Here is a 13,494-nt window from a genome sequence, read left to right on the forward strand (position 1 = left end):
TCCCCACCCCTGCTTGGTCCTGGCAGGTCCTGGAGTCCCAGGTCCCCGGACCACCCCTCATGGTGACCTGTCTCCTCTGTAGCCGCTGATGCCTTTCCCGGCCCTGAGGCAGCCTGCAGGCAACCAGAGCTTGGCGGATGGGGACGTGAGCAGCAGGGAGCTGGCCCCGTGCAAGCTCCTCCCGGTGAGTGCGGCCGAACTTCTGGGCACCGCATGTCCCCACCTGGACCGCTCCCGCACAGCTCGAGAGGTTGAAGGCACTCATCCCGAGTGGTGGTGAATTGGGAGCTGGTCTCTGAAGGGCAAGAAGGTTATGGGACAGGGGGGTGGAGCGGGGCCAGTTGGGAGATGGGGCCAGGGGTGGCTTTGATCTAGATCAGGGGGGACCATGAGTGTCTCTCTTCTGGGGGCAGTGGGGAGCCACAGCATGATCTTGCGGACAGGAATGTGGGCAGAGATGCACTTCGGGAAGGGCAGGCTCCTGGCCGAGCCGGAGGCAGGGAGGCCGCTCGGGTGTGTGCGTACCACCTTGGTCACGTCCACATGCCGCCGCCTTCTTTCCTTTCGAGGAGCCCGTTTGCCGCAAGTAGAAGCAAACATACAGTGAAGTTTTAGACTCTGTTGTCTGCTTTGTTAAGAAGGGTCGTCAAGGCAAGAGGGCAGCGCCGCAAACAGGCCGGCTCCTCACGGGTCCCCCGAGCGGGGCCGGGGCTCCGGGTCAGTGTGCCGCGGCTAGAGGCGGCCCTCTCTGGCGACCCCCGGTCCGGGGGGTGCCTCGCGGTGACCGACGTCCCCCCGCCTCCCCAGTATTACACCTGCAGCTGCATCCTGGCCTTTGTCGCCTGCTCCGTCTTCCTGCGGATGAGCCTGGAGCTGAAGGTGGTGCTGCTGACGGTGGCCCTGGTGGCCTACCTGGTGCTCTTCAACATCTCCCCGTGCTGGCAGTGGGACTGCTGCAGCCACAGCCTGGCCAACCTCACCAAGACCAACGGCACCCTCAGGTGGGGCCCGCGGCGCCCCTCCCGACCGTGCTCCACGGCAGCACCTCCCTTTGGTTCCGCCGTCGTTTCGAGCTGCGGGACGGTTGCGTTGGGTCCCCTCTGGACTGGACGCCTGTGGGGTGGACCTGCAGGCGGCACGCTTGCCATGTGACAGGCAAGCGACGGTCTCGGGCTGCTACGCTCAGAGCTGGAGAGGGACTCGTTTGCAGGTTCTCTGGGGGACGCCCCTGGTCGCACGGAGGCCTCCTGGGTCATCCGGTCTCTATGCCGCTCGGGGGGTGGGCCGGGGGGAGGCCTCAGCTCTAGTCCAGGCCCCCTCCTTCATCCGTGTCCTGGAGGTCCAGAGAGTTCTGGAAAGCACTGTTGTCTGACACTCGAAGGGCTGGCGTGTGGGTGCTTTTGGGGGCTCTCGGCCCCGGTGGGTTGAGGAGAGGGGCCTGGCTCCCCTTGAACTTAGAAGGCTGGAGTTTCGGGACCCAGAACAAAACCTGCTCCTGTGGGTCTGCGGCACCTGCAAACCCCACCTGCCAACCTGGAAGTCCCCGACTCACTTTGAGGACTCACCTGCCTGCAGAGCTTTTCCTGCAGACTTTGCCGTGGCTATCCTTGGTCATCCGGGTGTGAGCTGTGGTGTCGCCGCGGTGAGGCCTCTCCCACCTCCCCGTCAAACCCTCTTTTCTGTACAAGTTGACGCTGCCTTTAGCGTCTCCGCCATGAGGACACGAGCTCGGATGGCAGAGATCTCTGTCCCGTTCACGCCTTCCCGCAGGCTGGCTCTGGCCCGCCCCCCGCCGCCCCCTGCATCTGAGGACTGGGGGGGAGGCTGGAGATGACTCCTGCTTTTTCCCTTCGTGTCCAGCAGCTCCCCGTTCTGTCTGTGGAAGGACCCGAAGGCAATGATCAATTTCTACCTGGTTTTGTTTTACGTCACCCTCATCATGCTCTCCAGACAGGTACCGCCTGGGGAGCCCCCAGCATCCCTTGCTCAGCTCGGAGAGAGAACTGGGATGGGGCGGGAACTTCCGCAGATTTGGGGCAGACAGCCCTGCAGGGAAGCTCTGGTCCCTCGGGGAGGGGTCCCCGCGTCCTCACCTCCCTGTTATCGCCTCCCATCAGGACACCAGTGACATCTGGTCACGTGGGTCGCTTGAGAACTGAGTCACGGCTGACTGGGACTCTAAGGCCACTGGGAGGTGGCTGTTGAGTGGGAGCCATTTGCCAGGGACAGAGGGTGGAAGGGCGGACGGGACGGCTCCGCAGCCCCAGGGTGATGGGCGCGCCCTGCTGCTTCTCGGCCTGTGTCATTCTGCCCCCGCTCACCGCGGCCAGGACACTGATGCTCCCCCATCGTCTGCAGATTGACTATTACTGCCGCTTGGATTGCTTGTGGAAGAAGAAGTTCAAAAAGGAACACGAGGAGTTTGAAACCATGGAGAACGTGAACCGCCTCCTTCTGGAGAACGTCTTGCCAGCCCACGTGGCCGCACACTTCATTGGTGACAAGCTAAATGAGGTGCGGTGCGAGCGGGGCCTGGGTCACTAGGGCAGGGCGTCTGAGGGTCCGGATGCAGCCCCCGGGACCTCACCCCCGGGGCCCTGGACCTCGCCCCTGTACGAGGGGGCCCACGGGTCAGGGTGGCTGTGAGGACCGGATGTACGTCCAGGCATTTGTAATCTGGACAATCCGTGTGGATGAAAGCGTGCGCTCCGCCAGTTCTGGGTCGCCGTTTCACAGATAAGGAAGCAGGCCCAATGGGTGCGGAAGCCAGGTCTCCTGTGATCTGGGACCTCCTCCCACCCCAGGGGCTCTCAGCCTCAGCCAGGAGACCCAGGGTACCGAAGGGCCAAAGCCAACCAGGGCCTGGCCTGCCCCAAGCAGCGGACTCACGGCCTTATTTCTGCAACAGCCCCCAGATGGGTCTCCGTGGAAGCCGGGCGGAGCGGCACCTGCCTGGCGCCCCCTCCCGAGTTTGGTGGGGCGGCCGAGGAGCCGCGTCCCTGTCTGCTCCCGGTCCCTTCCGGGGCCGGGGGGCCTAAGGTGGCCTGCTTCCTTCCCCGCCCCCACCCAGGACTGGTACCATCAGTCCTACGACTGTGTGTGTGTCATGTTTGCGTCGGTGCCGGACTTCAAAGTCTTCTACACGGAGTGCGACGTCAACAAGGAGGGGCTGGAGTGCCTGCGTCTGCTGAACGAGATCATCTCCGACTTCGACGAGGTAGGGCCTCTGGGCCGAGCCGCGGGGGGGCGGGGCGCGGAGCGACACGCACGGCCGAAGGTGCACATCTGCCTCTCCTCGCTTCTTCAGTAAGTGTTGTTATCTTCTCTGGGACGGGCAGCCTGCGAAGATTAGATTTAGGTCCTTGAAGAACTGGCAGTCCCTTATCTGCGGTTTCGGTTCCCCGGGTCAGCCGTGTTCCGGAAGGAGCGGACCCTCCGCCTGACGTGTGGTCAGAAGGTCAGCTGTAGCCTGACGCCATGTCACAACGGCCAGGTCATTCACCTCGCTTCGTGTCCTCACGAGGAGGAGGATGAATGAATACAGTAAAGACTTTCTGAGTGAGACCATTCACGTAGCTTCTATTACAGGACGTTGTTCTGTTCTGTTGTTGACCTTTCCCTGTGCCTGACGTGTACGCTGAACATCGTAGGGATGTGCGTGCAGGCGGGAGCACTCACCGTAAAGGCTTCGGGAGTCTGAGGTGTTAGGCGTCCCCTGGGGGTCCTGGAGTGGGTGAGGGGAGGGGCTCCTGTAGTTTGATTTCCAGCAAGTCTACACTGTCAGCTGGTCTAGAGGAAGTCAGTCGGTTTGGACTTGATTCTCAGCTGCAAGCAGTCGACATTCCTGGGTAGATACTGTTGGGCTGTGCTTTGTGCTTGGTCCTTAAAAAGGAGAGTCCAGGTGCCCCAGGAGGGGCCGAGGAGCAGACGGACGAACCCCGGGAAGCCGGAGTCAGGAGGAGCAGGGCTGAAAGTCAGAGGCCGTGTCCCTGCGTGGACCGGCTGTCTGCCCACATGGGGAGGCCGAGCGTGAGAACTTAGCAGCAGTGGCGAGAGGGACCCCACCCCTTCTCAGACCCTGGGGTGGGCCTGGGCTGCGGCTGGGCCATACGGCTCTGTGTCCCTTCGTCCCACAGCTGCTCCTAAAGCCCAAGTTCAGCAGTGTGGAGAAGATCAAGACCATTGGCAGCACGTACATGGCAGCCGTGGGGCTCAGCGTCCCCTCAGGGACTGAGAACCAGGTACCGAGCTGAGCTGGTGGCCGCGGGTCCCAGCCCCACGTTAGGGGGACTCAACAGTTCCCAGACCTATCACCTGACTTCGAGGGGACACCCCTTCCTGCCCTGTCCTATGAGGGAGGGGCAGAGGACCTCACGACTCAGCCCGGGGGAGGCATCTGGTGGGGAGTGAGGTGGCTAACACCCCGTGGAGGAGGGAAGACGGGGCACGGGATCCCACGGCCCCTGTCCCACAGGACCTGGAGCGGCAGCACGCGCACATCGGCATCATGGTGGAGTTCAGCATCGCCCTGATGAGCAAGCTGGACGGCATCAACCGGCACTCCTTCAACTCCTTCCGCCTGCGAGTCGGTGAGGGCCCGAGGGTAGGGCGGGCCGGGCCACGCCGGGGTGGGAGGCTGCGGTGGGTCCCGGAGCCCGGCAAGCCCACGCTCGGGTCTGTCGGTGCACCTGACTGGATGGTAGGAAAGGTCTGAGAAATCCCTCTTGGCCACACAACCCCAGCAACTGGGTAACTACTCTTTCTTTGCATACTGTTAATAAAGTTACCTTTGAAAGTTTACATCAGAACGTATCACTACAGAAAACGGAGAACCAGAAATCGGGCTGGAATCCTTAAAATAATACTGAGAACAAAGCAGTTACGAGCCTGACTGCTCCGTGTTAGCTAACGGGGTTGGGACTCAAAGCCCGTTTATTCTTTGCTGGGAGATGAGCGGATACTGGAAAAGTGATGACCTCAGCCTGACGTCAGGAGCGAGCAGCTGGGAAGAGGGCCGCCCAGGGAGCACCTCTCCCACGTCCCGAGTGAGAGGTCCTGTCACAGGCTCGGGAAGCCCCCTCCAACCTGCATTTCAGCTGCTGGTCGGTGCTTCCTGGGGCTGCCGCTGGACTCTGTGGCCTCCCGTAGGGGCAGAGCCTGAGGCTTCGCCCCCCCCCCCCCGACCTGCCAACCGCAAATGTCATCTTCAGGCATAAACCACGGGCCTGTGATCGCTGGAGTGATCGGGGCACGAAAGCCTCAGTATGATATCTGGGGAAACACGGTCAACGTCGCCAGCCGAATGGAGAGCACTGGAGAACTTGGCAAGATCCAGGTACACCCCAGCTGGGGAAACCCATGACCCGGGGGAGGAACTTCCCGGCGGGGGCGGGGGACCCAGGCATCCGTCAGCTTTGTGATTCCAGCCCAGACATGCTTGAGGGACACCAGACGTGGGTGTTCGGGGCTGGTTCCCGGCCATCCCTCCAACAGCAGGCGTTTCTCCTGCATCCCAAGAGTTTGTTGTCCTTTCCTTTTCAGGTTACTGAGGAGACATGCACCATCCTCCAGGGACTAGGTTATTCTTGCGAGTGCCGGGGACTGATTAACGTCAAAGGCAAAGGCGAGCTGAGGACTTACTTTGTCTGCACAGACACGGCAAAGTTCCAAGGGTCGGGACTGAATTGAGGGCTTCTGGGAGGTGAACATGCTGGAAGCGGATTTTCCGTCCCTGAAGCAAGCCACAGGGAGCACTCGGCCCTACGCCAGCCACAGAGGCATTCCAGGGGTTTGGCCATCACTACCCTGACAAGGTGGCTGTGTGTGGCCTCCTTGGACTTGTGCTAGAGGATTTCTCGGAACGTGCACCACACTCCAGCCCGAGGCTACCACCGAGCCTCGCCACGCACAGGCAGCTGGGACATGCGGATCCCCTGGGTACTGTGGAGACCTCAGAGGGGGAGCCGGACACACAACTGGCCATGGCCTGCCAGCCGCATGGGTGGGACTGGTCTTTTCTAGGTACAGAACCACGACGAGCTGTCCGGGATGGGTTGGGCACGCCTTTCTCCCAGCGGAGCAGCAACAGGGCTGTACGTTTCTAACACAGGCACCCCGGTAAACAGAGCTGAAAATGCAGTTTTCCATCTATGGTTTCACACAGTAGGGAGAGAACAGCACAACAGAGGCTTATTACTTGTCCTCTCTGGCAGGTGTTTGATTTAAATGGGTATAGGATTAGTGGAGTTTTACCCTTTCTAATGACTTCTTAGATGCCAGACAAAAATCTCTTCCCTCCAGCGTGTTGTCTTTTTAACCACGTCCGCTGACGGCTTAGCCCCGCTGGGGCTGAGAACACGGCTGTCACACAGCAAGAAGGCAAGGAGCGGCACAGCCCGGAAAGAAAGGCACGGCCTCTCAGCCCCTCCCTGACCACCGTGTGTACTTGGAGCGCCCTCCTGCTATCCTCACATCGCAGTTCCCGTCCTGGAAAGGAAGGGGGTCTGTGTAGACAGAAGGCAGACAACCTGTAGTGCTCCCTTTCTCTTCTTTAGTCCTCACAGCTCACTCGTAGAGCTTCAAGACGAAAAGCACGTCCTCCGCAAGCGTGCAGAAGAGGTTCCCGGATCTGGGAAGCCAGCCCGCTCAGAGATGCGGAGACAGACTTGTTCCAAACGGGAGGAATCAAATCAAGTGCAAAAAGCCAGGTTTGCGAGAAGGGTCTTCTGGTGCTGCAAGTCTAAGAGAATCAGAAGTCAGCCTTCACTGCGTTTCAAGGTTGAGGAGGAGCCAAACTGCTCGTTCCTGTTTCTGAATCAGTTTCACCACTGCATCCCCAGAGCACACCTGGGGCTCTAACATGGCTGAAGTTCACTACAGAGCAGGGATTCCCAGCTGGAGTCCTCCAGGAACCCCCCCGCAAGTACAGGGGCGCTAGTGCAGCTCTGAGGCCCGCATGTAACCGGAATAGAGGCGAACGAAGTATAAGAACTTGGATAAAGGAATTTTGTGGCGAGAATTCTGTTAAGGGGAATAACCTTAAACTGTTTTATGCACCGACTTTCCATATAAAGGGCTGGTTTCAGGGGGCACTACACTGAAATGCGTCCACTTAACTCAGCAGTGACCAGGGCTGCTCAACAGGGCTCTCCCGCAGTGTCAGGGAGGTTCTGTCACTGATGCGATATAGACACACACAGCCGTGTTGGGCCTGAGGTGGACATATTTCTACTCTTGCAATATTCGAATTACTTTTCTCTTCGGGCAACAGAAATCCCAATTAGGAGTTTAAAAAGTAGTTACCATAGATTTTTATTTCCAGTTCAAGCACTGTGCTCAGATAAAAATATTTTGTAAGTTTTTAGTTTTTCATGTGCAGACCCTAGTGCATAACTGACCATAAAAAGCACATACAGTTTTGATTTGCCTGTTTTCTGATCCCTGAGCCCTTTCTTCACAGGCGCCATTCTTAGGACAGGACAAGCGTCTTTGCTAACACTGACCTTTTCTAAGGGTCAAGGGCTTGCTTAAAGGTGGCCTCCCTGACTCTAGTGACAATCACACCTGAAGTTCTCTGGTTTACTCATTAAGAAAATTTCCTAATAGAGAAGATCATTAACCAGCTTCTACACTGTGTATATAACAGGTCAACATACAGAAACAGGTTTTGAGAAGGTGCAAACAACTAGGAATTACTCTGTATCCTGAATATTTATAGATCTGTAACATTTGTTTCAAAATGTTGTATTTTCTTTTCATAAAGTACCAGTGTTTCTACTTCGTTTAGCATTTCATTCATTAAATTAGCAATGTGGAAAACATGAATGTCCTAGTGTTTTGAATTTAATGTTTTCTTGGTTTCTACGTAGATCTAAAGTTTAAGAATCAATTACTGCCTGAATTATAACTGAAAGGTTAAAATTAAACTCTAAAAACACTTGATAAAATGTGTATTTGAACAATTTTAAAGGTCTTCTAGCATACAGTTTCAAGTAGGCTTTTATTTTTTCAAAGTTTGAGAGAGAGAGAGTGCAAGTGGGGGAGGGAGAGAGAGAGAGAGGGGTAGAGAGAGAATCCCAAGCAGACTCTGTGCTTCCAGCACAGAGCCCTATGTGGGGCTTGCACCCACAAAGCCGAGATCATGACCTGAGCCAAAACCGAGGTGCCCCTGTAGTAGGTTTTTAAAACACTGGGTCATTTCTAACTCTCTTGAGAGAATCCCTTCTCTTTCACCCTACTTGTTCTTGCTAAATGTTAGTTTCAAGGTCAGGACAATAAAACTAACACGACTTCCAGCTGGGGGGTTTTACAGAAGGGCTATGTACAGTCCACGCAGGGTCTTAAATGCGCCTCGTTCACTGAACAAGGCTGCAGTGTGGCGCCTGTTACAGGAGGGGGCCACACGTCTCACGGTCTCCTGCTCAGCTGCCTGCTTGAGCAGCTGACCTTTGCATTTCAGATAAAATTAGATGACTATTAGGGCAAGGGACACGCTGAGGCACGGGTGACCCGTGAGAAACGGTAAAAGAAATGTGAACGTGAAGCTCCATGATTCCCTTATTTAGCTTATCCTTTTACAGCAATTCTAAGTGACTGTCTCAAAAATGGAAAACGGCAAAGCAAACAGGACCTCCAGACAAGTCAGTGCTGTGATTTCTGGGGGAGGGGGAGGGTGGCACAGGGGAAGCACCTCGTCCTTGCACACACGGTGTCATTCCCAACAGGTATGCAGGGGACGTACTAGCAGATTCTAAAAGTATGTTAAGTGTATTTGTTTCCACAATGTAACAATAGGAAATCTCACTGGATGGGGATGTGAAAGAAATGTCTTTGCTCTGGTCCCGTCTGTGCCCCCCAAGGAAGCGGCCTTATCACCATCTGACCCAAACGTGCCCAGGTCCACTCTTCCTTTCTGCTCCGGAGGGCAACAGGTCAGAGTCCATCCTATTCCTTCCTCACAAGGCCATTCTTTGAAGAAACCATCCAGATGAAATGTTTTGTAAGTCAGGAACTAGCTGGTTGTAATTTCTGAGGAGGGTGGCAAACGTGGAAAAATGAGGGACTTCAATTATTTGGGGGACTTGCTGCTTTTAACGAATGGTCCTGAAAAGGCTGTTTTACTTCCTAAGTGTTTCTCTATCACTTTATCCTCAGACCCAGCCCCGGGGAAAGGTCAAGGGCAGCTCAGCTGATAACACGCGACACAGCTCGCAGTCCCCGGCTCAGCTTTATTACCTAATAGAAGTCCAACCTCTGGAACATTAATTGTTCCAAAGTTTAATTAAAAACACAATTTACAAATATTTACTATCTTCTGAAAAGGATTTCCAAGTGAAGAATGAAAAAACTATGTACATAATATATAATGAAGTACCAGTTAGCTTCAAACCCCATCCAGTCCACACTCGGCAACATCAGTCTTTTTAGGTTCTTCAAAATCTGAAAGAAAAAGTTACGGCTTCATTCAGCACTTCCCCCTTTTAAGTAAAAAGTAAAGGTGTCATCAGGAATAAGTGCTGACAGCCCTTCTTTACCACGTTCAAGGTTAAAGACTAGATGTGCTACTAGGGCATCACTGTGGCTCTGTCTGCAAATGTGTGAACCCATTATTTCCTTTATATCTTGTCTCAAGAATAAAAGCAGTTTTTACACTATCAACATGCAGAGACAAAAACCTCTCCAGTGTTATTTGAAAGGAGATGTCCCTTTTGCTCACGACAGCCTTCCATTTTCCCGGAGACACAAGGCACGTACCTTCCGTTAGATCCACGAAGTTGTTTTCCACGACGGGGGAGGGGATGGAAATCCCCATCGCCTTCCGAACCCCATACGTGCTCACGATATCACCTGGGGCGACTTGCTGTGCGAGTTCTTTCAGATTATTGGTCACTTGTTCAGCTGGGAAGGAAGACAAAAAGAAAAAGAAACACAGCTCTAGGTATTGAAACGTGGTTCCTTTAGATTAAAAAAAAAAAAAGTCATAGGAACACCACAAACTTGACCCTGGGACAATGGGGGTTCGCACTGTGCAGATCCACTTACATTGCCTTTTTTTCCGATAACACAGGGCTGTAAATATATTTTCTCTTCTGATTTTAATACTTTCTTTTCTCTAGCTTGTTGTATGAATCAGTATAGAACATACGAAATGTCAGCTGACTGTTTACAGGTAAGGCTTCCAGGCAACAAAAGGCTATTACAGTAGTTAAGTTTGGGGGGAGTCAAAAATCACACATGGATTTTCAACTGTGCAGGGTGGGTGGTTGGGGTCAGCATCCCTAACCCCCACGTGTTCAAGGGTCAACTGTGTAAATGCAAAAAATAAATCACCTACAGTTCACTTTAGCACTGCTTCACAGCGGTGTCCCTTCTCAAGTTTTTCCCTTTAAATATCCCCCAAGTCTCCTTTTCCCGGAGGTGCGACCTACCGAGATGCATTTCCCTGTAAGAGGGGCCCAAGAGACAGATCATGTTGGGAGGGGGTCTGGTGCTCAGACGCTCGTTCTGGGCTTCCTGGAGCTCTCGGAGCAATCTGGTGGTCTCATCAAGTTTCTTCTGGAACATTTCAGCTTCTGTAAGGTACGAAGAATAACATGCTAAGGAAAACAGAGACATACTTGGGTTCCACCTTGTGTAGTAAAGGGAGTCCTGTGCTCTGGGGTTTTGCTGTTTATTGCCTAGTCTTCTCTCCTCAAAGGAGTGATCCCTTCCAAATGAGATCACCACCACAGACATGCTTTACTACTCACTGAAGCATGGCCAGCCAAGATTTCCTGTGGTGAATGGCTATGTTAATCTGTACTAATGTGACATTAAATCTGGACTGCCTGGGTCATGAAATGACACTCACCTTCAGAGTCAAACACTTCAACAGGAGCACCAAAATTTGTTACTGCTTTCAGCGCTGTGAGCCTGTCCTGATTACTGGAGTCTAAACGCCCCTCTGGCTCTATTTCTGTAATCTGCTTAAAAAAAAAAGAAAAAAAGAAGGGAAGGAAGAAAGGAATTATTTCAGCTTGTTAAGTCCCGTCAGTGCTGCAATGAAACGTCAGTAAGATGGCTTGTGTGTGCAGGCCAAGCTGTCCCACCTATTAACTTGGCAGTTAGAGTTCTGCTACCTATAAAAAATGTCTCTCCAGAACACGCACACTTCTCTAGTGAAATGATGTGTCATCACACATCACCTGTTCCATGTGGCAGCCACCTAAAAAGACTACAGGAATGAGGGCCTTGGCGATGTCTGCACCATGAAGAACTTTCGGGGACTGTGACAATGCCTCACGCTTCCAAGGCTCACAGGCAGTGTCTTGGCCCCCGGTCCGTGCACCTGCAAACCCACAGCAGATGTGCATGAGATACTTCCTGGGTCTCTTCCCTTCCACAGAGCCAAGCTGTCAGTATGGCATGGGAGAAACAAAATCCTAAAAAGGGTGGGGTTTTGGTTTTGGAATTATAAGACTCAGAGTTTCCATAACCTCAACACTGCTTTTTAGGAATAGATTGCCCCAGATAACAAGTTATCAGAAGTCAAGGGTTCCCTTTAGATTTTGGCATGGCACTCCAGATGTGTATCGTTTGAACCCCCGATTTCTCTAGCTACACGTGGGCAGGTGTGTGGAGGAAAACCATCAGTAATGCTTGCGGCTTGCCATCGGGGCTGGGCCCTCACGACCCTATTCCGTAAGCTGTTCCCTTTTTACCCAGCTGCCTTTCCCATTCTCAAGATTTCTCGCATTCTTGCCCCCTCACTAAGCACATGACCTTGCCTGCTCCTCATTCCTTGAAAACATGGTTTGGCAGGTACCACATCCGCATCTGTCTTTGATCTCCTCTTCAGGTTTTCTTCCGTGTCAGTTACCGGGCACACATCTGTCCGCTCTTGTGTCCCAGCTTCCCTCCGCTCCTTTAGCCCCCTGACGTCTACCTCCAACCCCACCATTTTACCAGCACTGCTCTGCCGGTTACAAATGCCACACCTGCCACTCTTACTGGGCTCATTGGCAGGGGCTGACACTGCTGGACTCCTTCCTGCATGTCCCTCTTCCGTGATTTTTCTACCTCAACTACGGGTCTTCTCCAAAGTTCTGTCCTTCAACCTTTTTTTGTTCCCTTTGTTTTGAAAAGAATAGTGTCTTTAATAAATGTATAGGAACATTTTCTTGACTTTGGTCTGAGTGATGATTTCTTGGATATGAACACAAAAGCACAGCAACAGAGGCAAAAATAAAGTGGGATTCCATGAAACTAAAAATCTGCACACCAAAGGAAACAATCAACAGAATGAAGACACAACCTATGGAATAAAAGGAAATATTTACAAACCATGTATCTGATAATCGGTTAATGTACAAAATATATAAGGAACTCAAACAACACAATAGTATAAACACAGACAAATAAAAACATTTTTTAAATGGGGAAAGGACTGATATAGACATTTCTGAAAAGAAGATATACAAATGGTCAACATGTACATGAAATGGTGCCCAACACCACAAATCATCAGGGAAACAGATGAAAATGACAATGAGATATCACCTCACATCAGCCAGGATGGCCATCAACGACGACGACAAAGCAAGAGATGGCAAGTGCTGGTGAGAACGTGGAGAAAAGAGCACCCTCCTACACCACTGGTGGAATACGAACTGGCACGGCCACTACTGAAAACAGTACGGAGGTTTTTCAAACCACCAAAAAAAGAACTGCTACACGATCCAGCAATCATCCCATGTCTAGGTATACGGATGAAATCAACACACGTACACAGGCACAGTGGAACGTTGCTCAGTCTTTAGCAAGTAGGAAATGCTATCACTGTGACAACATGGATGCACCCGGATCTGTCCTTCAACCTTTAGCCAGGGCACGCGTTCTCTCGGGACAATCGCATTCACTTGAATGACTACAGTAACACTCTCCCTTTATGCCAACAACTTCCAGATCTGCACGCCTGCCGCCAGATCCGGGAGTCCTAGGCCTCCCCTGCAGCCACGTCTCGAGTCGCCGCCGCGTGGGGAACTGAAGGCAGCTGCTCTCCCACTGAGGGGAGCTCCTGTTCCCACCCTGGATGGGCGCTCACGATGCTATGATGTACCTCACGCACCAGGTCCTGTCGACTTTAGTTCTACTGTATTTCTCTTTACTGTAGATCTTTATTGTCTTCCAAGTTGCCACACTCATCAGCATATGGCTGTCAAGCCCCACAGCTTCTCACCGGTCCTCTCCTCCAGCCTCTCTCCCCTCCCCATGTTCTTAGAGCTTCCTGTCTTCAAGGGTGGACTCTCAGCGTCTCGGACTGCACGTATGGCCCTCTGTCACTAGACCCTCATTCGTGCAGCCTCCCCACCTTTCCTCCTCTGCCCAACACCCCCGGGTCACACACTTTCCACGCTCTCTGCACACGTGCCCCGTCCTCTCAGATCCGTTTGTCCCACTTCGGCATCTCTGCCCACTTCAGATGCCAGGCGCTGCTTGCTGGGAGACTGCCTGGCC

The 13,494-nt window shown here is 53.3% G+C and overlaps 2 protein-coding genes across 8 annotated transcripts in view; one reads left to right on the top strand and one right to left on the bottom strand.

The window, feature by feature from the left end:
- Positions 1-7,818, top strand: part of ADCY7 (adenylate cyclase 7) — a 58,964-nt gene extending 51,146 nt beyond the window's left edge. For 5 of the 6 annotated variants that reach the window (XM_053906086.1, XM_053906085.1, XM_053906083.1 and 2 more), the window contains exons 18-26: positions 83-184; positions 808-1,001; positions 1,861-1,954; positions 2,359-2,514; positions 3,071-3,217; positions 4,137-4,241; positions 4,475-4,589; positions 5,211-5,335; positions 5,542-7,818. In XM_053906086.1, coding sequence (XP_053762061.1) covers positions 83-184; positions 808-1,001; positions 1,861-1,954; positions 2,359-2,514; positions 3,071-3,217; positions 4,137-4,241; positions 4,475-4,589; positions 5,211-5,335; positions 5,542-5,688 — 1,185 coding nt within the window. In that variant the 3' untranslated portion in view covers positions 5,689-7,818. The remainder of the gene's footprint in view (positions 1-82; positions 185-807; positions 1,002-1,860; positions 1,955-2,358; positions 2,515-3,070; positions 3,218-4,136; positions 4,242-4,474; positions 4,590-5,210; positions 5,336-5,541) is intronic. The other variant, XM_019455982.2, reaches the window with a different exon arrangement.
- Positions 7,819-9,215: 1,397 nt separating this feature from the next.
- The window catches only part of BRD7 (bromodomain containing 7), a 37,303-nt gene continuing 33,024 nt past the window's right edge, over positions 9,216-13,494 (bottom strand). For both annotated transcript variants that reach the window (XM_019455985.2, XM_019455986.2), the window contains exons 14-17: positions 10,850-10,961; positions 10,428-10,571; positions 9,754-9,897; positions 9,216-9,438 (exon numbers count right to left, since the gene is read on the bottom strand). In XM_019455985.2, the coding sequence (XP_019311530.1) occupies positions 9,383-9,438; positions 9,754-9,897; positions 10,428-10,571; positions 10,850-10,961 (456 nt within the window). In that variant the 3' untranslated portion in view covers positions 9,216-9,382. The remainder of the gene's footprint in view (positions 9,439-9,753; positions 9,898-10,427; positions 10,572-10,849; positions 10,962-13,494) is intronic.

The sequence above is a fragment of the Panthera pardus genome, unplaced genomic scaffold (assembly GCF_024362965.1).
Source record: "Panthera pardus isolate Hobbes unplaced genomic scaffold, ASM2436296v1 HiC_scaffold_18, whole genome shotgun sequence".
Lineage (NCBI taxonomy): Eukaryota > Metazoa > Chordata > Mammalia > Carnivora > Felidae > Panthera > Panthera pardus.